Consider the following 27,914-nt stretch of genomic DNA (forward strand, 5'->3'; position numbering starts at 1 on the left):
GGGGTGGATAAATAAGAAACTGCTGTGGTAGATCAGGAAAAGCAAAGACTGGCAGCAAAACCTCTCTGTTGGCTTTGTTTCAGTGTGAAGGGCAGGGACAGACATGTTTTAATCCTGGATGCTGAGCCTTCAGTAAATCATTCCTTGTGCTGTGCAAAAACATGGGAATTCTGTTTCCTTCCTGTGACTCTTCCCATCCTGCCTGGAGCCCAGGTCCCTGCTCAGTGAGGGAGGGACCAGGGCAGACCCCTGGGCTTCTCCCCACTGGCAGGGCAGGTCTGGGCCAGCTGGGAGCTCTCATGCAGGTGTCCTGGTGCCTGTGGGTTCTGCAGGAGGGCAAAAAACACCTGCACAGGTGTTCTCCCCCTCTCTGAGGTCCATGAACAGGGATGGAAGATGCTTTGGGGTGAGTGTGTGGTGTCCCAGGGCTGAAGCAGTGCTGATGTGTCATGGGGACTGGCAGGGGAGGCAGCTGTCAGACACCCCCTGCCCACCCCTGAGCACATCCCCAAGGCCCCTTCTGGCACCTCAGAGCTCTGCCCTCTGCTCCATGTGGATCCAGTGGCAATACAAACAGGCTCTAGCACCACCCCCTGCCCTTTGGGCCACCTCAAACAGCTGGAACAAGGTAAACCTGACAAGTTTTTTTATGTACAGAGATGCTCATCAACCCCCCCACCCCCGCACCTCAAGTCCCCCAGTAAAAGCCAACCAAAAGAGCATTTAAAATTAAAAAAAAAAAAAACAAGAACAAACCAAACCAACAACAGTCAACCTCCCCCCCACCTCAAAAAACCCCCAACCCAGTCCCCAACTGGGTCTCAGGTGGCAAATAGGGACGAGCTGTGTCCCCAGGTGTGGTGGAGATGGGATAAAGTGACCTCTTCCCAACAGGGTGTGGGGGGAGCCAGGCCCCAGGCACTGTCCCAGCTCGCCCTGGCCAGTGCTGGGGACGGGGCAGAGAATCAGTAGTATGAGCTGGCCCAGGCTGTGTCCTGGGGACTGTCCTGGAGTGTGGCCCAGACACCGAGGTGACAGTTCATAGGTAAAAAGCTAAAAACTTGGTGAGGTCTGGCAAGGAGGGCCCCTGGCCACCATGTCCCCACTGGTGTCCCCACGGCTGGGGGGTGCCCTTAGGACTCCGAGGAGGAGTGGGAGACGGTCTGGAGCAGCGATTTGTAAATGGCAGAGTTCAGGAAGCGGGGGTAGGAGTCCCTGTGCATCAGCGTGTAGATCTGCAGCTGTGCGTCGTCAAAGGTGTGCGAGGACGGCTCCTGCATCTTCCTGTTGATGACCTCCCGCACCCGCGAGTCCAGGCTCACCTGGGGGGCACGGAGAGAACGTGGGGCTGGGGGCCACCCAAGGGGAAACCCCCAACCCAGCACCCATCCCTGCACCCCCTCTCACGGGAAATTGGGCAACAGTGCAGCACCAGATGTGGGGTGCTCCATCCCAGAAGATACTGGCACTGGAGCCCTGGTGGTTGGGAAGGTTGCAGGGAGGAGTGTGATCTCTCTGGGTCCCCTCTGTGTCCTCCAGCTGGGCACAGGGAGGTGGGTTGGGGTGCTCCTGCCCTGGGTACCCCCTCTCCGGGGATGCTGCAGGCGGGATGCAGCATTTTCTCGGCCCGCTGGTGCCCTCGTGAGGTCTCGGCCCCGCAGCACAACCCGGCCCGTGGTTCCACTGCCAGCAGCATCCCGGGGGTTTTGGGGAGCTGGATATCCCCTTCCCACTGCCATTATCCACTGCCAGCAGCGTCCCGGGGGTTTTGGGGAGCTGGATATCCCCTTCCCACTGCCATTATCCACTGCCAGCAGCGTCCCGGGGGTTTTGGGGAGCTGGATATCCCCTTCCCACTGTCATTACCCTGCCAAAGTGTCACAGGGCTCTGGCAGCAGCTGAAACAGCCCTCTCCCTAAGAGCCCTCCCCAGCCCCATTGTAGCCCCTCCAAGGCTCTGCCTCCTACCTCCTTGGGAGAGAGGATGGAGATGTAATCCTCGTAGATCATCCTGGCCTTCTCGTCGATGGTGTGCTTGTTGCACTCGGTTTTGAGCTCCTCACATGCCAGCCAGAAGAGCATGTTCTCCTCGCTGTACTCAGTCCGCAAAAACTCCCGGAAGACGTTGCGCCCCGCTGGGCTCTTCATCAGCTTGTCGAAGGACTGTGCCCAGCCCTGCACCTCCTCTGGCGTGGGTTTGGCACTGACAGTCCATGGGAAGGCAAAGGGATGATGTTAAACCCAGCCAAGGGTCCCAGTGAGTCCCTCCTGCTCATCCCTGGTCCCATCCCAGAGGAACTGGGCCCAATCACATCCCCTGTGCTCATGATGTGGTTCCTGCTCAGGCTCCGGTGGTACAGAGCTTTCAGAGGTCACTTGTGAGGTCTGTCCTGGTTCTGCTCAGCCAGGCTGGGCCATGGCCTTGCTTTGGGCTGGATTTCCCAAACTGGGAGGTATTTTGGTGCTGGCTCTGCACAAATCCCAGAAGGAGGAAAAGCCCTTTGGTGGAGAGGCAGCTCTGAGCCAAGAGAGACTGACATGGGTCCATCACCCCTCTCAGCTGGGGAGGGAGAGAAGGGAGTGGAGAGAAAGGGAGGGAGGCTGTTTCCCAGCAATTGCTCAGCACCTGCTCAAGCAGCCCAGATACACTCATTATCCATGGCTAATTAGCACATCTAACCCTAACCTGGCTGTGCCAGGCACTGCACAGAGCCCCCATGACCAGGTGTCACACTTGTCACTCAGGGAACAGGTGCTTGGTGCCGAGCATTCCTGGAGTGGGGTGCTGGCCCAAGCTGCTCCTCCCTGAGTGAACATGGGACACTGCTGCTGCTTCCACTTCAGTGCTGAAACCCCCTGGGAATGGCCTCTCCCCTCCTCTGCCTGTGGCTGCAGGATGCTCTTGGCAGTGGGTCTAAATGGCAGAATGAGGTCCAAAATCTGCTGGGGTTCTTCCTTTTGCAATGGGGCCAAGGACAGAATCACAGCAGGATTCAGCCTGTGGCTCCAGGCTCCAGTTCTCTTGGTGAGAACTGGGAATGAGCTGCTGGACACATTACCAGGAACCCCTGAGCCCTGGTGTCCTGATATCTGCCTGTACTCCAAGAGTGTCCTGATTGCCATGGAGGGTGGCAGAGGGGACAGTGCCATGCTGTGCTTGTTCCCCCACACCACTGCAGTGCCCCTGCACTCACCACGCTTCACAGTTTGGGATGGTCTCCAGTTTGGTCTCCCGGGATGCTCTCCATGCTCGCTCTCGGTCCTCGTTCCTGATGGGGAGACAGAAAGGTAGTCAGGGGCATTGGGGACACAGGCACACCCCACCTGGACCCCTGAGAATCTCCTCCGTGGGCACCAGCACCCCCTACCCACACCTTTCTCTCACCCACTGCCCTGGTGGCACCCTGGTTCCCTCATGCAGCTTTGCTGTGACCATCTGAGGGTGTCCCTGTGATGTTCCTGTGCTCAGGCACTGCTGTGGCCCTGTCCCACTCCACCACTCAGGCTGTGTGCCAGGGCCATGTGCCAGGGCCATGTGCCAGGACTGAGCAGAGCTGGAGTGGCCACAGCAGCCGGCAGAGGTCAGTGCTGGATCGGCCCAAGGCAAAGCTGTTGTGTCATGGACAATCATCAGTAAATAAACAAGCATTTATTGGTGATGTGCCAGCAGGCAGACACTGGGATAGAGGTGTTGGGGCCTGGGGATGTGGTGTTCCCTGTCCCTGTGTCCCCTTGTCCCTGGGGGTGCTGGTGGCACAAGTGGAGAGCAGCCATCAGCCAACTTCCCCTGGGCCCTTGAATTTCAGTGCCCAGCACTGACCGCAGCCCTTCCTGCTTGCGACACACAGGACTGGCTGTGCAAACCTCTGCCCCAGCGTGGGCAGCTGGGGTGGGCAAAGCTGTGGGCATGTCCCTGCCTGTGCCACCCCCAGGGCTCACTGCCTGCCATCCCTGAGCCACTCAGCAGCCAGCACTGCTTGCTCCAGGAATGGGATACGGGAAGAGTTTCTGTCCCATCTCTGGGATTTCTGCTCCATCTCTGCTTGCAGGCTCTTGCAGAGGTGAAGGAGAGACACAGGGAATGCCACCAAGCCTGGGGCAGTGTCTAGGAAGGAGATGCACAAGGCTCAGCTCCAGGGTTTTTTGCTCCTCCAAACTTGCTGCTCTTGGTGGCTGGAAAGACCAAAGCTGCTGCGAAGCCGGAGCCATCAGCAATCTCTGAATGAGCAGATGCTGAGGAGAAACAGCAGATGGATGCTCCAAAATCTGGGCTATCCAGAGAATAAAGAGCTGGAGGTGCTCAGTAAGGACAGGATATGCAGATGGAGGCAAGCAACTGGTTTCATCCTTGGCTTTGGGCAGTGCTGGTAGGGCAGGGCTGGACTCTGTGCCAACTGCTCCAAGGCAGATCTTCCCAGAGGGCTTGTATGGACTGGGACCATCCTTTCCTGGAGACCAGGAGAGTCCCACTGCTGCTTTCTGCTCTATGCACTCTAAGAGATTTGGCTCACCAACAGGAGCCGTGGTGCACCCAGCATTCTATGCCTGCTGTGCTGATGGGTGGGTGATGCTCCCTGACCCTGCAGGAGCCAGGGCCGGGCAGGGGCACGTACCACGAGCAGCTGCAGCAGCAGCACCAGCAGAAGCAGCAGGCGTTGGGGCGGTGGTTGCTGGCGGGTTGCACCGTTGTCGGAGAAGTCTCATGCCGGGACATCGGAAGGAGTGACTCTGTGGCCGCGGGTCCTGCGTACTGAAAGGCAGGAGGGTGGAGAGCTCAGGGAGCTGCCAGTGAGCATCCCCCACCGTGTGCAGGCACACAGAGATACAGGAGAACCCCCCCCCCCGTGCAGTGACTTGCTGTGATTTAGTTCTGGCTCCTGCTCGCCACCCTGGCCCCCAGCCGGTCACCCCTCACCTGCGTCCCAGCCTCATACACGGAGGGCGGGGTTGGGTCGCGCTTCAGGGGCTGTTCTGCCGCTCGCAGCTCCTCCCAGCCCGCGGGTGAGCTGTGAGACCCCCCGGCTAATGTCCCTGCCGCCTCCTGGATGGAGCCTGGGGAGGGAGAGGAGTGGCACCAGGTCACTGCACAGAACCCTGGCCTGGCTCCGGGGCTGCTCAGTGCTGGGAAAAGCCTGGGCAGGTGGCAAGCCAGGGCAGGGCAGCAGGCAGAAAGTGCAAGAAAAGGAAGTGAGAAGGAAAGTAGAAGAGGAAATGCATTGGGACATGCTCTGCCAGTCCCCTGCTCTGCCTGGGATCCCATCCCACACTTTGGGGATGCTGTGGGGCTCACTGCAGCTGGCAGAGGGGCTTGGCAGGGTGAGGGGCTCAGTGCTGGCCCTGCACACCCCTGACCATGCCCTGTGCCATGAGAAGAGTGACTGAAATCCCTGCTGTCTTCAGGCAAGGGATGGGGAAGTCAGAGCTGCTCCACGGCATCATGTGATGGAAGGAAACAGGGTGGTGCTGGTGAGTTTTCACAGCTCCTGGTGCTAAACCAAACCTTGTCCCATGCCACCTGCCTATCCCTGCCTGCACTTCTGGCTCAGCCTGGAGCAGGGATGCTCCAGGGTAGGAGAAATGCTGGGTGCTGGGCTCAGCAATCACAGTCCTTCCCCTGCCAGAAGGAAGGAATGGAAGCAGAGGCAGCAGCATCCCCACCTTGAGCAGCCCCAGGTCTCATAATCTCGGGTGTGAGCCTTGCTGTGGACTCAGCAAGGGGACAGAGCAAGGCTGCAGGATGCAGGACACAGCTGTGCCCAAAGCCCTCCATGAGCCCTGGGGGCAGAGCCCCTCTGTTCCCAGCACAGCCATCACCCAGCAGTGCTTTCCTGGGCCCTCACAAACCCTCCCACAGTCCCAGTACTCCCACAGGAACGAAAAAGGAGAGAGACTGTGTTTCACTCCCAATTGTCCCTATTTATAGCCCCAAGTGCTGGCAGGATGGCTGTGACCTTGTCCCCTGGTGCAGCAGCAGCTCTGCTCCCTCTCGCACTGTGCTGCCTTCGGGTCCATTTGACATCCCCCCCTCCCTTTTTCCCTTTCCATTGCTTCCCCTGGCCCAACCATCTTCCACTCCAGCACCCTTCTTCCCACTGCCCACCCACATCCCACTGCTCATTCCATGGCACCAGCACTGCTGGGGGCTGTGACACCAACAACAAGAACTGGGGTCGAGGCTGTGGGAATGGGGTGAGCAGGACAAGCTGAAGATGGGAAAACCCCACTCCCTCCAAGCTCAGACTGGCTCTGCCACAGCCCTGGGCTATAGAATGGTTGGATTGGGGGTGACAGAAGGACTAGGATCTGGGGGCATCCAGGTATTTCTCTTTGCTCCTTGGCCAGAGCTGACCCACAAGTGGCTGAGCCAACACACCCTGGAGAGGCAGCAGGAGGGGGTGGCATCCCCTGGCAGGAGAATCCCCTTCCCATGCCAAGGGGGTGCACTCAACACCTGGCCAGGAGCAGGAGCAGGAGCAGGTCTCTGCCCACCCTGTGTGCTGTGGGACACACCCAGGGCCATTCTGGAGGAGTGTGTGGGGAACAGGGAGAAAGGAACTGTGGGTCTGCACAGGGACCATGGGGATCTTGTCTGACAGCACTAAGAGCTGATGCTGGTGTGATCCTTGTTGGCACTGAAAGGCAATGCCAGCACATCTGGGTTGGCACCAAAAGCCAAGCTCAGCACATCTGGATTGGCACCAAAAGGCAATGCCAGCACACTCTGATGGACACTGAAGGGCACTGCCACCATGGTCCAGATTTGCAGGGATGATTTCCCATCACTGTGCATCCCTTAATGCCCCCGCCATCCCCACCTCCCCGTGCTGGGGGGGTCTGGGTGCCATGGGGCTGTCACCAGCTGCCCCAGTGCCAGCCCTGCTGTGGGGCTGGCAGATAGGGAAGTGCTGGAGGGAAGGCGAGGGCGTGCGCTCGAGGCTGCAGAAAGAGGAAGGATGACAAAAAGGGGACATTTCCCCACAGAGAGAAGAGACGCCCCAAAAGCCACCCTCCCTGAGCTCCCCAAGCCCCCATGAGTCTGGAAGTCCCGTGTGCCAGGTGTCCCTGGGCTGTGCCAGGTGGCATCACACACCTGAGATGTCCCCATGATGTCTGGCACCATCCTGTGCTCTTACCAAATGGAGTGGGGACCTTCCATGCAGCCAGACAAGATGAGCTCTCCCCAAAATTACTTTCAAAAGAGAACCTCCCCTTCTACCAGGCCTTGCTGAGATGCTGGCCCCATCCCATACACCTGCACATGAAGCTGCTCGTGCCCAGCTCACCCTGGGCAAAGCAGCCTCCCCCAGTTCTGCAGCATGGGGCACAAATCAGCACCCACCTCAGCGCAGGGGCACTCCCAGCACAACCTGTGCTGCCCCCCAGTGTGCCCACCAGCCCTGTGCCATGGGTGCTGGGGGGACTGGGGGTGTGGGAGCAGCTCCTGTGTGTCCATACCTGCAGCCTGGCCACTGCACCAGCCAGGGCGACCCCGGCCGGCTCAGGGGGTGCGCGGCATCGCCAGGAGCGCCGCGCCTGCGGGCAGGGAGGTGGGGGAGAAAAGAAGAGAAAGAGAAAAGAAAAGCGGCCAAACATCCTCTCACAGGAAAGGGAGTGGTAAGGGAAGTGGCAAACTCAACTGAAGAGTTCAGGCCTTTTTTGGGAAAGCCCCAGCCCGGCCCAGACGCTCTCCTTGCTGCTCCATGGCGGGGCCAGCTGCCCCATCGAGGGGCACAGTGGGTGCCACCAGGGGCGAGCCAGGTCAGCCTCCAGCCTCCCAGGAGGGCTGGATCTGCAAGCACGAGGGCTACCAAGATGGGGCTCCCCAGGCAGGACTGGCAGCGATGGCAGCTTCTCAGAAACAGCCCTGGTGCTGGAGCAGCCCCATGGCCAAGGAAGTGGCTCTGCCGAGTGACAGGCAGAGTGTCCCCAGAGTGCCTGCAGGCTGCACCGAGGTCCCGGTGACCAGCCGAGGCCACTGCAAAGCGACAGTGCTTTCTGCCACGCTGTGCTTCCGATGTCCCCGGGCTTCCAGCAGTGCCCGCAGGGACAGAGCCGGCAGCGAGGTGGGCAGTGCGGGAAGGGGCAGAGCTGAGCGTGGCTGAGTCAGAGCCCCGGCAGCACCGTCCGTGCGAGGTGCGATGTGCCAGCCCGATGCACAGAGCGCAGCCCTGCTCCCTCGGCCAACAGTGACTCACAAACAAAGTTGTTTGGTTTTTTTCCTCTTCAGGAAAAAAAAGAAACAGGAGAGAGAGAAATCAGCCGCCAACCTCGGTTTTCTTGATTAAATTCACCCTCGGCACTGCTGTGGGCGGAGGAGGCTCCAGCCCACAAGCGAACAACACCGCTTGCGGTCTGCACTGGCGGCTGCCCCTCGGCGGCATGGTCTCACCACAGGTGGAAAGGGGCAGCAAGGGGAGCAGGAGGGAGGAGGGGAGCTGGCAGCCGCCCCCGCTCCCTGGGGCAGCGCCATGTGCTGCTATCAGCTCATCCCAGCGCCCGGCCCGGCGCGGCCGCTTCCCTCGCCTTCCCCGGGACACGCGCTGTTATCGCCTCTCCTCCCAAACCCCAGCGCGGCTGTTTTGCTGCTGCTGCTGTCCCCAGCGCCACCCCATCCGGAGGGAAACCTTCCTGTCACCCAAAAGTCACCACTGGTTTCGGCAGCTCCTTCCTCTGCCGTCACCCCCTGGCGCCCCGGAGCTCAGCCGGGCTCCGCTGCTCTGGGCACCTGAACCTCATTTATTTCCCAGATGGTTTTCCAGGACTCCCTTTGCTGCTACAAGGCAGGGAGAGAGCTGGGGCTGTCAGGATACAGTCACGCTCCCATGGCCTCTGGCACCCCCAGCTCACAGGCACTGAGAGTATTTTTATTCTCTGGCCACCTCTTGTCACTCTCCACCCCAGGAAGGACCTTCCATTCGTATTTTATGAGTCAAAACCGGGACAGCAGCTTTGCTGCTCATCACAGAACCCGGCAGGGATCATTTGGGTTGGGACAATGAAACCCCCAGTGGCAATGGAGACAAGCCCCTGTCACAGCCCAGTGATGCATCAGCCAGGAGCAGCTCCGGCTCTGGCCCCTCTCCCTGCCTGGGAGGAGCTGCAAACACCCATCACCTGCTAGACCAGCCTCGCTGGATCAGCACAAGGAGAGCCTGGCAGCCCGTGTGCTGCTGGATTCTCCAGTGTCTAATAAGGGCTCAGCACAGCCTGCAGCTTCCCCACCCCCTCCCTGGCATTTTCCCAGGAGGTCCCAACACCTCTGATCTCTGCCAAATTTGGCTGGAATTAGCCACCGAGTGCAACCAGGGGCGAGGCAGCCCAGCAGGCAGCTGGGGTGGGTGATGGGGGGCTGGCAGTCCCGGGACCCCTCTGCCGGGGTTACCCCATGGTGACACGGCCCTGGAGCCCCACAGCTGCCTCCCGCCCCCGCAGCCTGTCCCAGCCACCTGCCAGCAGCACAGGAAGTTTTAGGAGTTATTTTTAGACTCGGTTTTCAATCCCCCCCCTCCTTAGCAATGTTTTAGAAAAAGATTAAAGAGGTTGAGGGTTTGAGCCCCCTGGCTGTGCGGGATGGGGCTGGGCTGACCCCAGTGCTACCAGCACAGAGGTGCCAATGATCCCTGGCAGTGGCTGGGTGGGCTCTCTGGGTCCTGCTGGGATGAGGGCATGGTTGTGTCCATGTGGCTGCAGTGTCCCTGCTGCCCTGCAGGCCCGTGGCACTGATAACACCACAGATGTGCCTGCACACGTGGCCAGCGGGTGCCTCGGGGGAGATGCTCTGCCCTGCAGGGATTTCTCTGCCATTCCCAGAGGCTGGAAAAGCAAATCCTGCTGATGGAAACTGTGAGATGCTTCAGTGTGCCCAAACACCTCCCCAGTCCTTGACACCATGAGAGCTGACAGCCCCTCTCCTGCCAGGACGAGGATGATGCTGGGGTCCTTCTCCAGACCAGCCATCTCCTCTGCTCCTACTGCATTTCTGCTTGAGCAGAAATAATCCAAAACAACCCCACCATAAGCCCTCCCAAAAGGACCACATGAACCTCTCCAGCACCTGCTGGGAAGAGGAGAACAGACCCATGGCTCTGTCCTGGCACCACAGCTGGTGGGCAGCACAGCAGGCACAGCGCTGCCAGCACCCATCCTCTGGTCTCAGCTTTTGCATTGAAACAGAGTTAGTTATTTTATAGCATAAAAATAGCCCCATCCCAATCAGCTGGGGGATTTAGTAAGGCAAGCCCTGACAATGATGTTTCTACTACTACTAGAGGTATTGTGGTGTCAGGGCAGGCGCCTGCTCTGCCTCCAGTAATGATTCATGGGAAAGGAGAAGATCAGTGATCAATACTCAGCAGGGGCTAAACGGATGGAGGAGCCTGGTGGCTGATGGGAGGGAAGATCAGAGGAAAGGGAGGGATGTGGCACTGGCATGGCCAGGCAAGAGCTGAGCTGGGTGGGGGGCAGCATGCTCCTAGTTCATAGCAAACTGCCAGGACCCTGGGACTGCAATCTGAAGGATGGAGAATGGCATCTTTCAAGGAAATGAACCAGAGAGAGAACCAAGGCAGGATTGGGATGAAAAGGAAAGATACTGCATCAGAGGGCAATGCTGGATCAAAGGGCTGGCTTAGCACTGCTCTGAGAGCTCCCAAAACAAATGAGGGATGATTTTCCCCCAGACCTGGCACAAACCCCACTGGTTGCATCCAGAGCCTGCATGGGAGGCACCAGGAGGTGCACGAGGAGGTTTGGGAGCCTGAGCTGGCACGGGCAGGAGGTGAGCCTGACCACGCTGAGGACAGGCCTGGCCCTGCTCACCAGCCACACTTCCTGCCCAAGTGTGGCCCCACATGGCATTGATGTGGTCAGGACAGGGCTGAGCCTGGCTCAACTGCTGCTGGGACCAGCCAGGCCAGGGTCAGACCAGCAGCACAGCTGGGGACAAGGGGAGCAGGTCCCAGGGGAATTGCCCACCATGGTTTATTCAGCTGTTGATACTTCTGCCTGCACATTGCCAGCCCTGAAGGATGCCTTTGGAGGCCTGGCTTCAAGCAGATGTCACTTTGTGCTGGTGGGGACATGTACCTGGGTTGGGACATGTACCAGGTCCCTGGATTACAGCTTTCAGAGCTGGGCTGTCACTCGTACCAGCAAAACTTCCTCCCACATCAGACTTTGGTCCTGCATTAAAACACTGAGAGACTGAGGAATGAGCCCCCCAGGAGACCATCCTGCAGGCAAACAAACACCCAGGGAAAGGGGGATCTGGTGACCCAATGTCCTGGCCAAGTTCTGGACAACCCCAAGGTTCACTGGTCAAGGTGCCAGGGCAGCAGTGAGGCTCTGCCCAGCCCCAGCCACCAGAAGGGATCAGGGTGAGCAATTAATGTTCTCCAAATCCAGCTGCCCTGGTGATTTAAACCCCAAGCAAAGGGGAATATTGTTCAGTTCCATCACCCTAGGGAGGAGCTGGCAGTGTGGGGAAGAAGGAAGCACTGTCACCCCATGTGGCCCCATGGCACAGAGGTGGGCCTGGCCCTGGGGCAGTGTCTGGCAGTGCAGCTGCTGCATCCCACTGCTGCCAGACAGGGCAGGCACAGCTGGGGTGCAGGACCCTGGCCATGGTGAGTGCCCATCACAGGCATTCTGGGCTCAGATGGTGGGAGTGGGCCTTGCAGGGGATCTCAGGGAGACCCTAGATTTGACAGGCCATGGTGGTGCTTTTTGCTGAGCCCCCAGGATGCTGCAGGATGCAGGTCCCACCAGAGGACAGGAGTTGCTGTCACAGCAACACATTTCTGCAGCCCCAAATCTGCCTTACCAGCTCTCTCCTCCTGGTGAAACTCACACCAGAATCTCAGGAAGCATCTTCCCTTCATTTTTGTTGTTTTTTTTCCAGTCTAGCATGAAGCTTTCTGTTGCTTTTTTAGAGCTCCTGCCTACTAATGCCAATATGAACCTGTTTGTTCTTCTCCTGCCCTTTGCCCTGGAATGCTGCTTGGGCATTTGCCTTCTGTCGAGGAAGCTACAGCCCTGCTTGGGCCCAAACCTGCAGGAGGGGGAGCAACTGGAAAACCCAAACCCTTTAGGCTGAAGCAAGAGGGCTTCCAGCACTGGGAGGGGGCTGCCAGTGCACCCACAGCCTGTTCCAGAGGCACAGCCATGCATGGGAATGTCGTGAGCTCTGCTCTCGCCGTGCCCATCCCGTTGTTGCCCTGGAGGCTCTGCAGCATTTCTGCCTCCAGAGTGGGCAAGTGCTGACAAGTGAGTCTGGAGTGTGGCAAACCTGAGCCCCTGAGCCCAGGGTGTCTCCACAGCTGGAGCAAAGAGCCCTCAAAAGGTCAGCCCAGGCTGGTTCCAAGTGGTTGGAGAACTGGAAGGGTGGCTTGTTCTAAAACTCGACCATACATTTTCCTGCTGTCAGGAAACCCCCTTTTTTCCATGTCTAAGATGAATGGTGAAGCTGAACCCCAAAGGACTTTGTTGTTGTTTTCATTGCTGCTCCACCCTTCTTCTGGTTAAATTTTGCTTCCATGAAATGGCCAAGGGCAGGAGGTTTTGCAGGATGGGTGAGTGGCAGAGCACTCCCTGCCTCTCTTGGTACACTCACCCAGAATGACTGAGGTCCCATGGACCCAGAGATGATGGGATAGGCTGAGGTATCACCCTCCATGCCCAGCACAGTGTCTGGGGAGGGGAAAAATCACAGGCAGGAGGTTTCTGTTACTGGTCCACTCCAAAGAAGGAACCCAGTGGATTTCCAGCCAAAAATAACAGAAATAAAATAATTCTCCATGCTCCCAGGGAGCACTTTCGTAGAAGGGTGAAAAGTCGACCACAACTCTGGGTTTGCTGCCTTGTTTTACACTGTGCTCAGGGTTTGGATGAAGCCTTCATCAGTTTTACCCCAAAGTCACCAGCTCCTGTGTCCCCAGGTCCTCCCCAGGCTGGGGAGCTGCACAGAGAATTCACCCCAGGGCTCGTGAGCCATCACAGCCAACAGCTCCTGCAGAGCGTGCACAGCTGGATTTAAGATGTTTGATCCCTGTGAAAAATTCTGGATGCCCTGAAACCCATGGGAGCAGAGGGGAGAGGTGGTCAGTGGTGTTACCAGATTTGCCATCACGCTCATTGAACGGCCAAGGCAATGAGGATTCAGGATTTTCTGCAGGTCACCCTCCCTGTGCTGCATGGGGCAACCCATGGAGAGGCAGCTGGGAAAGGAAATGGGCTGGCTGAGCTCACAGGGATGGGAACGAGCTGGAGGAGACTCGAGTGGTGCTGGTGCAGGATGAGCAGTGACCAGGGAGATCCTGGGGCTGGATGCTCATTGCAGAGGCACCAGAGTTGGGGCAGTGATGGCACCCCAGAGCTGCTTCCCACTCTGTGACAGGGTGTTTGGAGTCCCTGCGAGTTCAGTTCCTTCCCCTCTCACACCCCGGAAGATGTCAGACACTTCCCCTGTCCTGTGCTCCCCACAGGTAAAACCCAGGCTGTAACACATGGGGGGATGCAAAAAACTCACTGGTAAAGTCCAGGATCTTTTCTTCTCCACAAAATAAGAGATAACTAGGAAATAATGTATACAAACAGATTTAGACCCTCCCCTCTCTGAACAGCTTCTGTAATGGAAATGCAGAGAGAGATGTGCAGATGAATAAGGAACTGAGCAATAGGAAGTCTCGGGTGAAGGCCATGGGAACCAGATCACTCAGAACCTGCTGCTATTCCAGGCAAGAGCCCACACTGCTGAACCCTGAGAGCGTGGCAGGGCAGTGGTGGTGCCTGCTGGCCTTGCTGTGCCCTGCCTATTCTTTCTTGGGGTGCTCAGGCATGGCCAGGGGTTGGTACATGAACTGATCCGAGGAGCCAGAGGAGCTGGGGGGGAAAGGCAGAATGGCTCTTACCTCCTCCTGAGCTTTCCAAATTTATTTTATCCAGAGGATAAAAATTTGCTAAAAAAAACAAAAAAAAAAAAAAGAGGAAAAGTCCCAGCAGCTCAAGCTCATGCTCTGCAGAGGTTGAGGAGTGACACTGTGGCTGCTTTGCTACCCCTGACCTGTTGCTCACAGGGAAGAGCTCTGAGCACTGAGCTCACCCACTCACTTTGCATCAGCCCAGCTGAAACCCAAGATGCTGGAGCCCAGATCCAGCCTAAAAGCAAGTCTAGAACCAAAGCTCAGCCAAGATGGAGAGGATGCACTTCAGGAGGCAGCTGATGGGCCGCTCCAGCACCTTGGGCAGACTCAGAACCAACTACCCTGCCAAGGTATTTTTCTCTTTTACCCTTTCCGTGTTTCATTTGAATTATTTATCTGCCTTCAGTTCCTTCTTTTTCAAAATAATAATATCAAAACAGGTGCTTGCACCCTGACTGAGATATATTCGTGTCACTGAACCCCTGATTCTCCACTACAATCCTGCGAGGTGGAGGTTGTTTAAATGCTGAAGAACATGACTGTATTTTGATTAGTGGCTTGAGTCATTTGTGGGGAAGGGCTGACGCGGAGCAGCTAAAATCCTTGTAGGGAAGTCTGATGTGGCGCTCTCCCTTGGGAGATACTCTGAAATATGTGCCCACTGGGGTGACCCGTTTTCCCAAAGAAAACGACATGCACCAGGCCAGCAAATGCCATGGCTCCGCTGACACAGGATGAGCATCTCCATTGACGGGGATGGAGATGCACCCAGAGGGGAATGAACTCCCCTCGCAGCAGGGAATCCCTCCCACTCGCTTAACACTTTTTGTTTAGTTTCTTAAATAAGGCCATGGATCCGTGCCAGAGCAGCCTCGTGGAAGCGGCGGGGAGAGGGAGCTTCCCGGGGAAGCTCTCGGTGCCCGGGGCCGCGCGGTGGCCGCGCCTGGCCCTCTCCATCCCTCGGCCACCGAGACAGCGCCCAGCGGCGGCATCCCGCCACGCCGCCCACGTGAAGGGCTCGTGCTGGGCCACCGCCGCATGTCACATCCCTTCGGGGGACAGCCGCCACCCCGACACCACCCTTGCTCCCTCAGCCAACCCTTGGAGAACCCCGCGGGGAGCGGAGCTGGAGCTGCCCTGACCTCAGGCAACCTTCCCGAGCCCCGGCCGGCTCAGGGCTGCCCATCGCCCCGGCGAGGCTCTGCACCCTGCGCACGGTGCCCGGGAGCCGCACGGCCGCGGAGCGCTGCCCGGCCGAGCCGCCGCGGGGATGCTCCGGCGCCGCCCTGGCACCCACCTGTGGGTGCACAGGAACCGGGGAGGGATCCTCCCTGCAACCCCCGCCCCGGGCTGGGCAAACCCCGGTGCAGCCGGCCCTGCGGCTGGAGGTGCCCCCCTCCTTCCCCCTCTCCATCCTCCTCCTCCTCCTCCTGGCAGGAGCCCTGCCCTCCCCTGGGGGGATGCGGCGGGGAGCTCCCCCTCCCCGCTCGGTGCTCGGCCGGTCCCCACGGAGCATCCCCCCGCCCCAGCGCTCGCACATGGGGCCGGTGACAGGCAGCAGCCGGACACACGGACGCGCGGACAGACAGACAGACAGGCACGGGCAGGGCTCTCCATCCTCCGCGGGGCTCGGCGCGCGTGGGGGGAGCCGTGCAGGAGGGAGGATGCCCGGAGCAGGGCTCCATGCACGGGGGGAGCGTGCAGAGGGGCTGGGGGAGGGAGAGCGGGTGGGCAAAGCGGGGTCCGCCGGGGGAGCGAGGCTGGGCTGGGCAGCGGGAGAGGGAGGGGGCGATGGGTGCGCGTCCCCCCCATCGGCGGCAGCCCCTGGGTACTCACGGGCCGGGCATCCGCGCCGCCGCCGCCGCCGCCCCCGGGCGCCGCCGCTGCGCTGCCGCCGGGCTGGGCACCGGAGGGAGAGGGAGCGGCAGCGGGAGCCGAGCGGCGGCGGCGGCACTGCGCAGGCTCCGGCCCGGCCCCGCCGGCCACTTCCGAAAGCGATTGCAGCCCTGGCACTTCCTCACGGCACACGCACACACACACACACACACCCACAGCACCCACGGGCACAGCCCCCCGCCCCCAGCCCTGCACCGGGCATCCGCTGCTGTGCTCAGCACCGGCATCACAGAACCGGCACTGGTACCGCTGCCAGCAGCCCGGAGCCGGTGCTTGCACCCTGCACCAGCACCCAGTGTCACCCAGCACGCAGGACGAGCACCACGCACCCACTACTGATAACCAGTACCAGTACCACGCACCCAGTACTACACCCTGCTCCAGCATCACATACCCAGTACCGGCTCCCAGTACCACCCATGCACCCAGTACTACACCCTGCACCAACACCACATACCCAGTACTGGCTCCCAGTACCACCCATGCACCCAGTACTACACCCTGCACCAACACCACATACCCAGTACCGGCTCCCAGTACCACCCATGCACTCAGTACTACACCCTGCACCAGCATCACATGGCCAGTAGTGATTCCCAGTATTCACAGCCAGTACTTACACCCAGCATCGTGCACCCAATACTGGCACCCTGCACCAACAATGGGGATCCCCTCTGCCCCTCTGTGTTTTTGCACATCCCCAGGGGATGGGGAAGGGCTGTCTGTGAAGCTTCCCCCAGACTGCTTCCTACTCCTGCCCAAGAGTGGCTTTCCCTATGTCTTTTTTTTTTCCTCTCAAAAGCGGGGATTATACATCACTAAAAATAAAGGGTGATAAAACTTTGGGAGAGAAAGGAGGCATAAAAATTTCATTATCTTGCCAGCCAGGGAAATTATCCCACTTTATTATTTAAAACCTCATTAAAAACCATTTCCCTGGGAGAGACAATGATCAAACCACCATCTATTTCAATCCTTGAGACTTGCACTCGGCAACGTGGGGGGCGTGCTTAAAATAGGCCCCAAATGTGACTCCTGCAGTGACAACTCCACCCCGACCCCCACCCCTGCGAGCAGCATCTTTGAGTTGCATCCCTCTGCACTGGGGGATCAGACAGACCCGATGTGCCTCCCACATACCTGCCCTGTCCAGCACTCTGGATTTTCCTCTTTTCACCCATCCAGATCAGGACAGAGGGATCTACACAGCTCTCACCCAGAGGGGGTTGCCCCAGGACCTCTGCAGACAAAGTAGGGTCCTTCCTCTGACTGCAACTTTTGCAAATTCGGAGCAGCTCCAGTGTGGAGTTGTGACTGCCAGTCTGCTCCCTCCTGCTGTGTGACCGGGCCACCAGCCCTCACGATTTTCTTTAGCAATTCATTTAACTGGAAGCTCACAAATGCCCATAAAGACTCCCACGTCTTCAAGAACTGCTTTTTAGTATGCTTTTAGGACTTTTAGAAATTCCCATGAATATTTACCCCATCCCTGGAATTGTTCAAGGCTGGGTTGGATGGAGCTTGGAGCAACCTGGTCTAGTGGAAGGTGTCCCTGACCATGGCAGGAGGTTGGAACGAGATGAGCTTTAAAGATCTCTTCCAATGCACACCATTCCAGGATTCTATGATTTCGTCTAGTGATTTCTTGTGATTGTCCATCCAGTCTGTCCCTTCAGATGATGATGAGAAATCGTGGCTGTTTGTTTGCTTTTTTTAAAATGTGGATTGGGAGGAAACACTTGGAGCTTCCAAACCCCCTGCACAATGGGGCTGCCAGTGAACAGCCAGACTCTGAGTGATCGGGGTGCAGCAGCTCGGCCTCGCATCTTTTCCAGCAACTGGAAATGCTGCCATCACTAGCCAGGAACACTGCTGCGGGTCTCCCCCCGTGCCAGGCAAGGACTGGCAGCATCCTGCCGCGCCCGGAGGCACCGGCGGAGAGAGCGGCAGCCTTGCTCGGGCAGTGTCGGTGCTGAACGGTGACAGCCGGGGGCGGAGGCGCTGCCCGGAGCTCCCCGTGCCCCGGGGCCGCTCGGTACCGGAGCCGTCCCGGCCGTGCCGGCCCCGCGCCCGCCGCTGCAGTAGCGGGACCTGCCCGCAGGTGCCGCCCGACTCCGCCGGGAGCGCGGCCGGCGGCGGCTCGGGGGGCGCGGAGCTCCGCGGGTCCCGGGGCTTGGGAGGGCGCGGAGATCCGCAGATCCCGGCGGTTCTGGGCGTCCGGGAGCTCCGCAGATCCCGGCAGCTCTGGGGGTCCGGGAGCTCCGCAGATCCCGGTAGTTCTGGGGTCCGGGAGCTCCTCAGGTCCCGGCGGTTCTGGGGGTCCGGGAGCTCCGCAGGTCCCGGCGGTTCTGGGGGCCCGGAGCTCCGCAGGTCCCGGCGATTGAGCCATCCCTGGGGTCTCGGGGATCCTCATGGCCGGGAGAAGGAGTGGGAGCGGGGAGTGGGGAGCGGACCCGCTGCAGTGCGGGGCAGGTCCAGCCCAGGGCGCGGGGCAGCCGCGCACCATCCCGGGAGCTGCTGCCGGTTCCTCGGTACCCGACGGACACATCCACTGGGCATTCCATCGGTGTTTCCCCTAATTTTCTGCTGGTATTGCTAAGCAGCTCATACCTGGCCAGCAGGACCAGGACGGCCACTGCCCTCCCTGTGCTGGGAACTGCTGAGGTCACACCTTAAAACCGGTGTTTGGTTGATAGGAAGGACATTGAGGTGCTGGGGTGTGTCCAGAGAGGGGAATGGAGCTGGGAAAGGGTCTAGAACACAAAGACCTGTTGAGGGAGCTGAGGAGGCTCAGTCTGGAGAAAAGAAGGCTCAGGAAGGACCTTTCACCCTGTACATTTACCTGAAAGGAGATTGTAGCCAGATGGGGGTTGATCTCTTCTCCCAGGGGACAAGCAACAGGACAAGAGGAAATAGCCTCAAGTTGCACCAAGGAAGGTTTAGGTTGGATAAAAGGGAAAATTCCTTCACAGAAAAGGTTGTCCAGCATTGGACAAGCTTCCCAGGGCAGTGGTGGAGTCACCATCCCTGGAGGGATTTAAAAGCCATGTAGATGTGGCACTTGGTGACATGGTTTAATGGTGGGCTTGGCAGTTGTTGGGTAATGGTTGGGCTCGAAGATCTTAGAGGGCTTTTCCAACCCAAACAATTCTGTTTCATTCTGATTCTGTGATGCTAAGAAGGTGCTGGCTGAACAGAGGTGAGCTCTGCCTTAGGCTGCAGGGAGCTCTGAGTACAGCACAACACCAGCACCTTCAGAGCTGATTTTACTCTTCATGGAGAACTCCAGTAACTCCAGGCAGGATGCTCAGGAGCAGGAGGTCTCTTTTGATGAATATATAAGATAAACCAGCCTGTGTCAGGACTGAGATACAGCAAAGTTCCCAACGAGTCTGCAAAGTACAATTTGCTGGAGAAATCTTGTCAACAGTTGCTCAATTCCATCTCCAAAGTGCCCTGCAATATGAGCCTGGCTGCAACAGCAGAATGTACTGATTTCTTCCAGGGTATTTCCAGCCTGTGTGTTCCTTGAGAGGTTGGCATGTGCTGAAGCTGGATGGATGAAGGCTCCAGAGGTGTTTTGCTTTAGGAAAGCCTTTCCCCCACCAGCTACCTGGGCTTTTTAAAGCTTTCCAAGCAGCAGAGCATATTCAGATTGAAGTGACCAAAAGAGAGGCTCCTGACACTGGGCTCTGAGGAAGCAACAGTCCTTGAGCTTCTTAGCCCAAGTGAGAGGCAGAGGAGAAGCAACTCTGCGCTGTCACTCTGCAGGAAGTGCTTGTCAGAGCTGAGATTGTAAAGGTCATGTTCACCCTGTTCCTGAATGTGCAGCTCCTCTGTTGAGGGCAGCTGGGGACACGTTGAGGTGATGCTCCTGTGTGTGCACACAGCTGCACGTGAGGCTGCAGGAAGCAGAGCTGCTCTGCAGACCAGCCCTGCTCCAGGGCATAAATTCACCCTGTGTATCTCTGTCTTTGCAGAATACCTGTTTTGAGCTGTGCAGTCTCATCACAGCTAATTTATTCCCTTGTGAGAAGAACCTGTGCACTCTTTATAGCCTTTTTACTCTTTGAAAGCCTCAAAGCTTCCTGTGGCATGTCAGACACACATTTCCAGTCCCAATCTCTGCCTTAGCTCTCAGCTGTGCTAAAGCTGCATATCTCTGTGCCTCCCCAGGACTGCTCAAGAGTCATTCTGGTTGGGGTCACGTTTTTTCCACAGGGACCTGAAGTGCAAAGATTGCCTCTCCTGTACTCAAGCTTGAAGATAAAACAGCAACTTGAAGTTCTGGAGTGTGTCTGGAGGTCGTGGAGCAAAGTTCAAAAGAGGATTTTTCACTATGATGCCCAGCATTTAGTCTTTAAATTCCCTCCCATTTAGAGGGAAAAGGGTCGATTATTTTGATTTCCGAATGTAACAGAGCAATTATATGCAATCACATTGTATATCAGCCCACTCATGTTCTTTCAAATTATTATCTTCAAAAACTTTTTAACCCTTTGGCCACTTCTATAAAAAACTCAGAGTGGTTAGAGCTGAGTTTCTGCCATTACAAGCAGCTGGGCAGAGAATGACCCTGCCAGGACTGCAGCTGTGAGAAAAACCAACACATGCTGTCAGACCTTATTAGACACTGGAGAATCCACTGGAGTTGACATTTGATTGATGCCCAAACCGTGGGAAAAGCTTCAGTCAGGGTTTGTGCCCTTGCAGGCACCCAGGTCGGTCCCTCCAGAGACGCCAGCCTGCTGAAAGCCAGACTCTGCAGATTCTGCAGCTCCCAGAGCTGTTTGTTTGCTTTCTGGTGCCAAGCTGGGAGGGGGTGGGCAGGGAGAAGAAGCTTAGCAGAAATCTTGGCCCTGAGGGCCAGTGCTGGTGTTCCAGGATGGGGCTAAAGGTCCCAAAGCCTGCCTGTGGTGGTGAAAAGATGCTGCCCTTGAAGGAGTCACTGCAAGTTATCAGCTCTGCTGCTGGGTGGCACAAACTGACAGTGCCTTGGAAGGTTCTGAAGTCCTTATTACTCCTACAGTTGTCACCTGAGCCTCTCAGTGTCCTACAGATTGTCCCTCAAACTCTCATCAGTGTTTGAGAGGTGGCTGAACACTCATTATGGGCTATGTCAGAGAGAAATGGTGACAAGGAAAAAGCTGAGGTGGTTGGGCTCCTCTGAATACTTTTGGCTGAAATTGAGTCAGGCAGAGGAGATCTGGGCAGATGTGCCCTTTCCTTGACTACGAGATGGACAGTGAAAAGAGCTGGACCACATTTCAGAAAGGCACAGATGTTCTGCAACTCTAACAGCAGATTGGAACAGACAGGAATTAAGAGACACTTTGGAGATCTTCCAGCTGTAAAAACGAGCATGGTTTGGTCTGATCCCTGTACAAAAATTCCCAGGCAGGTGGAACAGCTCCTGCAGATGTGTGGAGAGCCCATGGGAAATCTCCACTCTTTGGCTGCAGGGGAAAGGTGATGCTGATGCTTAGAGATGAGGTGAGTGTATTTGAGAGGAAGGTTTGGGAAGTCAAGTGTCTGTCATGAAAAGAAAGCACTTTGCCCAAAAGGGAACGACAAAGATACTCTCAGCTGTATAATCCACCCTGAGAACTACATTCTCCCTTTTTTATTCTGCTTGCATGAAGAGCATTTCTCCATTGCTTCCTCATCTCTAAAGCATTTGGTACACAGAGTTCATGACCTGCTGACTGCAAGACGGCAGGCAAAGCAAATGATGGTTATGAGTGTGTGAACAAATATCACCCTGATATTTCCTTTTTAACACAGCAACGTCCAGGAGTCACTGTCAGGAAAAGCTGGTCATGATTTTGAGGTTTCTCACTTGTATGTTAAGCTGAGAACAACTTTGACACGCACAACGATGATATTTGTATGTGGTTTTTGGTTTAACACCATACAATCCTTATTTCTCATTGATTTCATTGACACTGAAATGGGTAAAGCTTTGATTGCAGCCTGATTCACATTGCCTGCAATGCCAGAGCAAACACAGTTGAGCTACAGGATTTATATTGGCATCTTACATCACTAAGACCTGGTGAGATGATGGAGTAAAGGAGAGCAGGGTGCTGTGCCCTGAGAAAATATGTGACTTCCCAAGTTATGATAGTAAATTTCCCTCAATCCAGGAGAATAAAGACAGTTGGAACATAGATATTTTCTCACTTTCCCCTCTTCTTTCTGTAGTGGGTGTGGGGCAGAGGCCAGGTATTATTTGACATCCCTGCACTCTTAAGATATTTTCACTGTAGAATTAAGTGTCAGAAGTAAGAGCCTTCTCCCTGCCTGGTTCAGTGTGAGAAGCACCTTTTCTGAAGGGAAAGGGTTTATTTTTGCTCAGTCTTGAATCAGTCTCAGCTTTCCCTGCTGTGAGAGCTGGAGGAGGAAGGGAGGCCAGGCCTTGTGTGTAAGGATTCATTTCCTCCAGGTCACTAAAAACCCTCAGATTAGGTGGCACTGGGGTTCAGCTGCCCTAAGCCCAAACTGAACTTGAACCAGAGTCCCCATTTTAAACTCTGGTGTTTTGGGGAGACAGCCCTGCCCTGCTGCTTGTACCAATCCTCCACTCTGCTTCTCCTGCTGGAAATGGGTGTGCAGAGGTCTGAGCTCTGAAATCTCACTGTTATCTAAGACCTGTCCTGGGGACAGACTTAAAAATATCCCAGGAACAAACGGAGCGCCGCATCCTCTTGGTGACACGCTCTGGGATAAGAAGGGAGCTGTTTGCTCCTTCCTCCACCCCTTTTCCCTGTGAGACACATGCAATCCGTGCAGCTCTCCCTCTGCTTTAGTGGAGGGAGGGGCAGTTTCCTGTTTTTACACAGAAATTAGATCGATCCGGGATGCCTTTGTGTGGCTGCTGGTCCCGATGCGCACACAGGGGTCCACGGGCTCTCTGAAAGTCACCTCCTGGAAATGGATTTTATTTATTTATTTTATTTATTTTATTTATTTCATCTTCCCTGCTCGTGCCTTGATGCTCCTGGCTGTACCCCACGAGGTGAGGATGGAGGGACATCCTCCCAACAGAGAGGTTCCCAAGCACCATCTCCCTGCAAAACCAGTCTGCTTTTCCAGTGGCTCCTTCCAGGGTGTTTCCAGGTTCCTGCCCCAACCATGGGACTGCTCTGGCATTAACATCCCAGGAATCTGCTGCAGGCGGGCAGGAACAAAGTGGAGAGAAATGTTTACAAGTGCTGGGGGGAAAGCACAGGAGGGGGAGCAGAAACTGCTCAGCCTGGCAGTCTCAGCTGTCAAGGAACTGGTCTTGCATAAGGAGAAATGGAGAGCAAGCAGCAAATTGGCTTTGCTGAGTGCTTTGGCCACAATTAATAAGGAGAGAACTGGGCAAAGGTAGTGGATAATTAAGTTGGCTGATAGCAGAGCTCTGTCCAGAGCAGGAATGTGTTGTATGCTGTCAGGCTAAAATTAGCAACATTTTGTTATAGTGCTTTTCCTTCACAAAATGCACTCGGGTAAAGTTGGCAGCTCCCTTTGGGGAGGGAGGCACCACGTCCTGATCCTGTGTGGTGGAGAGCTCTGGGGCTGGCAGAGGAGCAGGATGGAGCTGAACCCCTCACCTGGAAGACTCAGGTCCCTCTGCCTGGGGTGACCTGTGGGATGGGTGATTTTGCCTGTGAGAAAGCTGGAGAATGGAGGGGTGAAGTGGCTTTCTGAGGTCACCAACTGAGTCATGGGTAAAGCCAGGAATAGAAGCCAGCAGTCAGGCTCCCAGCTGCTGTACCTATGGTTATTTCTGTTTATGCTCTTCACTTCTCTTGCCCATGGTTTACTGAGTGCATTCCAAGAGTAACTTGCCTGCCAAACTTCCTCCCCTCTAAAACCAGAAATGGACAGATAAGATAGTAAAAGAAATAAGTTTAACTGCTGGTATGTGCACAAACATACCTGAACCCTGTCCAAGTTATCAGCCAGTTTTTTTTAAGGCTCTTTTGGGGCAGGAGAAACTCCTCCAGTCTCAAAGTGCCTATGGCAGTTTGCTGGCGTGAGGTCAGATGATTTATTTGCTTTGCCTGTGGTCAAAAGGAGAAAAAATTTAAAAGGGAAAAAATAAAGAAAGATGTTAGACATAGCAAAACCCGGTCAAGTGACTCCACTATAAATCCCATGAAGGCAATGGGAGAATTGTGGCTCTGGGAATTGAAAGTTTAGACTGTAAACCAAAATAAAACTGAAACCCCAAATAAATGCTACATTCTCACCCAATAAATTTTCCCAGAATGCCTTATCTGTTTCTCAGTGAAGGCCCTGAGACTTTCTTCCACCAACTTGTAAATCAGATCGGGCCCAAGGCCAGAGGATCTGGAAAGTCCTAAACTGGGGGGTAATGACTTGGATCCTCCTCATTCTTGGCATAAGCAGAATTAGGCTGCTCTGTTAGCTGCTGTTCAGAGGCAGCATATAAAGGTTAATCCAGGTAGCAGAGCTGACATGAAGTCAGACTCTTACATCAAATGGTAGTGGCACAAGAGTCCAGCAATGCTGTGCCTGAGCCTCAGGCTGCTGTCCCAGGGCAGGCTCTGAGGATGGGCACTTGCCTACACTGTGACCTGAGCTTAGATCACCCAAACTGCCTCTAGGTGTGGATCAGAGGATGGGCTTTGCATCCCAGAGCAGAGTCCCATCACATCTTCATACTAGCTGTCTCTCCTTTCTTCTCTGTTTTCTTTTTATTTATTTATTTATTTATTTATTTGTTTATTTTCCTCTTGCATTTTGCCCTTTCTATTTCTATTTCAGTGCTTTTACTGCAGTTTTGTTTTATGGTTCTCTTCATTCCCTGACTGAGAGGTGATGCACTGTGTAAGGCATGCAGAAGCTGCTGCTGCTGGCACGAGTCCCCTCCCAGAGCAGAGAGAGGTGCCTGGGTCCCCAGGCTGTCATCTGCCCCTCAGGATGTGGCCATGAGTGTTCCTGACAGGGATCTGCACTGTGGCAGCAGGGAGCTGCCTGATCTTTGACCAGGAGGGATTCAGCATTGTGTGGTTTTCTGTGTTTCCTCTGCTCTGCTTTGCTGGATTCTCCCCAACTTTTCTCTGGGATTTCTCTGCACAGGGATCAGGCTGGAATAATGCTGGTTTGGTCTTAGATTATCTCATATACACAGGCTATCTGTTTCCAGGAGGTGACTTCCAGAGTGTCCCAGGCATAAGAGCTGACCTCTTCTCTTTGCCCTCGTGGTGATTCCCTGATGCTGGAGCTGATGAGAAGTGTCCAACCAAACTCTCCCTCCTCCTGCCAGCCCTGGAGTTCCAGGTCCTTTCACAGAAATTAAAATTTACTTTAAGAACCAAAACAAGCAAAACCCAAATAAATCTCCTCACAAAATAAGATCAATAAAAACACAGCCAAGTGTTTTGTTTCTCTTAGAAGACACATCTTTGTACATATCCACTTGTGTATTGCCAAGTTTTGGAAATCAGCAAGGGCTGACATTGTTTACTGCAAATTAAAGACCCTTTGGAGACACTCAGTCTTGCTTTCCAGTGTAGCCTTGGGCTGGGGGAGGGAGACACTTGGACAGTAGCATAGAAGAAACCCTGTTCCAGTGTTGCTAACTATAGCATTAATTTCAGAGTCATAAATAACTGCAGTACCATGGTTACAGCACTAGCCAAGTATGATATCATTTAGTTTAGGATTAGGGGAAAATATCTTCCTTGAGGCCGTAGCTTCTAAAATAAGCAACTTTTCCAGTATAAGTTTTCTCCCAAAGACTACACAAACGCCAGCCTGTAGCCGTAAATTAGGGGGATTACTCTGGTAAAACTGACTGGATGAGAAATGTCAGCAGGTAAAACAGCTCACAGGGCAGATTCCTCCAAGCTCCTCAGGGAATGACAGCCTGGCACTGGGTCAGTTTTCTTAGAAAACAGCACCTTCCGGGAATGAGAGCAAGCACAGCCTTCCCAGCCCTGTTCTGCACTGGGGAAGGTGCCTTCAGAAATCAGCTGCCACTAAATGGCCATTGCAGGGATGGGTTGGGAGGCCAGCACTGCCATTCCCATGGCTGTGTGGGCAGTGCACAGACCAGAGGCAGCTCGTGGGCATCCACTGGCCAGGCCGAGCAAACAGCTGGGATGTTTGTTTTATAAAATTTACACACAATTACATGCACACACAAATCTGCAGGAGAGGCTGGGAAAGGCTGTTGTGAGGGAGATCCTGAATGCATGTTATAGAGCACTATCATGGATTACAGGACTCAAATAGGATAAGGGTCTCTCGTAATAAATTTTATGGAGAAACACAAGCACAGCAAAAAATGGCCACGGTTTGATGAAACAGGAAACCTGGCTTTAGGGCTCCTGGGCACAAAATCCTAGACCACACAACCCAAAGCACTGATCCCATTCAAAATTGTTCAAGAAGTTATGCCATGAGGTCTGTATTGGTAGGCTTTATGCCAGATTAGATATTGTCTTTCTTCCTGCTGCCGGCATCCAGCCAGCACAAACGCCGTGTTGTGAGCTCTGGCTAACCCAACAGAAACATCATTGTGTGCCCAGGCAGGATCTGGATTGAATTTGTCCTGCTAAATGATCCACTCCTGCTCAAACCTGGCATAAGGGACCACAGAATGTGGTATAAAATTAATTTCAAATTTATTTTTTTTCTCTAACGCCAGACAAGAGGATTTTGCCCCATGCAAACGTCTGTGATAATCATTGGAATGTTTTCCCTCAGTTTAGTGGGTTGGATTGGAAGGTGTCCCCTATGGAAATGTCTTTTTTATTTTGCTCTTCCTTGTTCTAATCACGCAGACAACATCTGAAAAGTGATATTTTGGGATGGGCTGAACCAGTCTGATGCATACACTGCATTCATTAGCCCTGCTGCAGCCGGATCCCTGGTGAGACATCCTCTGATGATTAACTTATTCTCAGATCCTGAGAGCAGAATCTCTGCTTTCAAGGAGATTTTAGGTTTCTGCAGCTCTGAGCAGCCCAACAACCCCAACCCATTTCTTTTGCTCTTTACCTGTGCTAGGCTTGACTTGGGAAGTCACTGTTCTCCACCACAAAGCTGTGGGAAGCCAGCATGGTTTTCTTTTCTCAGCAGTGGGCTCTGCAAACACCACACACCTTGCCCTCTTTTGGGTTGTTTAGACAGAGGGATGCTTTTGGTTTAGCAGCAGTCCTCTGTGTGTGGGAGTTTCTCTGTCTTGAAATCTTTATTGCAGCTGTGCATTGCAAAGCAGCCTGAAGGGGGGAAAGAGAGGAAGAAAATGGGAGAATGATATTTGTGTATGAAGACAGAGGTTTTCTGAATTACCTGGTATGAGTTACATGATAAAATACAAAGGTGATCTGGCCAAGGGAGTGGATAGAAGAGGTGAGCTGACATTAGTACTAATTTAGGGTGTCAATAGCTTCTTTAGTACAGCCAGTGAATAAAAGGCATTGCTGCCAGGCTCAGAAGATGGACAGTTTGCTTGTGGCCTTGGTGCTGATCTGTCCTTTAATCCTCAGACACTCAAATCTTTGTAATTTCTTGTGCTATGCTCATTTTCTCTGCAAGAACTGCAGGATATCCATTCACTGCCAGATAATACAGGACCTTGATCCACAGTGGGATTTCTACCACCACACCACTCTTACAGTGACCCAGTCTTATTTCATCAGGATTATTTAGAGCTTCTCTGTTCTCTTCAAATCCTCTGCTGTCAGGGAATAGAGTCAGGTCTGGCCCACTTGGGATATTTTGCTGATAGTTGATCTGCAATATGCCAGACAGCCCAGTCTGTGTTTGGGATGGGATTGAAGAGTCTGAGGAGCCCTCTCTCCTGCCAGGAGGAACCATCTGTCAGGGCTGTGCCTGGGTCTCTGCTTGGAAGTTCCTGGAAGCTGCTCTCAAGTGTAGTTCAGAAATATGCAGGCAATTACATATCACTGCTGTTGTGCTGAGGCTGCCAGCTGCAGGGTCAGGTTGTCCCCTTTGTTTCCCAGTAATTACTATTTTTAGTTCAGGTTTCATGAGCCCAAAGGTCCTCTGGCTGAGCTCTGTGCAGCTTCAGAGTAGACAGATGGGGTATTACAGGCACAGTGTACTTAGTCCCTGC

General features: G+C 55.0%; 1 protein-coding gene across 2 annotated transcripts; it reads right to left on the reverse strand.

Annotated features, from left to right (window-relative positions):
- Window positions 1-60: 60 nt before the first annotated feature.
- On the reverse strand, window positions 61-15,890 carry RGS19 (regulator of G protein signaling 19). Of its 2 annotated transcripts, none has more exons than XM_079321356.1 (6): window positions 15,755-15,890; window positions 4,915-5,051; window positions 4,613-4,749; window positions 3,194-3,268; window positions 1,968-2,202; window positions 61-1,322 (listed from the first exon to the last, which is right to left on the reverse strand). In XM_079321356.1, exons 3-6 carry the CDS (start codon window positions 4,711-4,713, stop codon window positions 1,134-1,136), a joined length of 600 nt encoding a protein of 199 aa, XP_079177482.1. In that variant the 5' UTR covers window positions 4,714-4,749; window positions 4,915-5,051; window positions 15,755-15,890; the 3' UTR covers window positions 61-1,133. The 2 variants fall into 2 exon arrangements, with proteins under 2 accessions (XP_079177482.1, XP_079177481.1); XM_079321355.1 differs by lacking the exon at window positions 15,755-15,890 and adding an exon at window positions 7,455-8,013.
- Between the last annotated feature and the right edge of the window lie 12,024 nt (window positions 15,891-27,914).

This window comes from Erithacus rubecula (assembly GCF_903797595.1).
Source record: "Erithacus rubecula genome assembly, chromosome: 18".
Lineage (NCBI taxonomy): Eukaryota > Metazoa > Chordata > Aves > Passeriformes > Muscicapidae > Erithacus > Erithacus rubecula.

What these genes read in the sequence shown, in the direction of transcription:
- RGS19 (XM_079321356.1), bottom strand. Translation starts at nt 4,713, where the DNA reads ATGTCCCGGCATGAGACTTCTCCGACAACGGTGCAACCCGCCAGCAAC. An exon ending in TGCTGCTGCAGCTGCTCGTG is followed by an intron (nt 3,269 to 4,612) that starts GTACGTGCCCCT and finishes TCTCCCCATCAG; the next exon opens with GAACGAGGACCGAGAGCGAG. An exon ending in ATCCCAAACTGTGAAGCGTG is followed by an intron (nt 2,203 to 3,193) that starts GTGAGTGCAGGG and finishes ATGGACTGTCAG; the next exon opens with TGCCAAACCCACGCCAGAGG.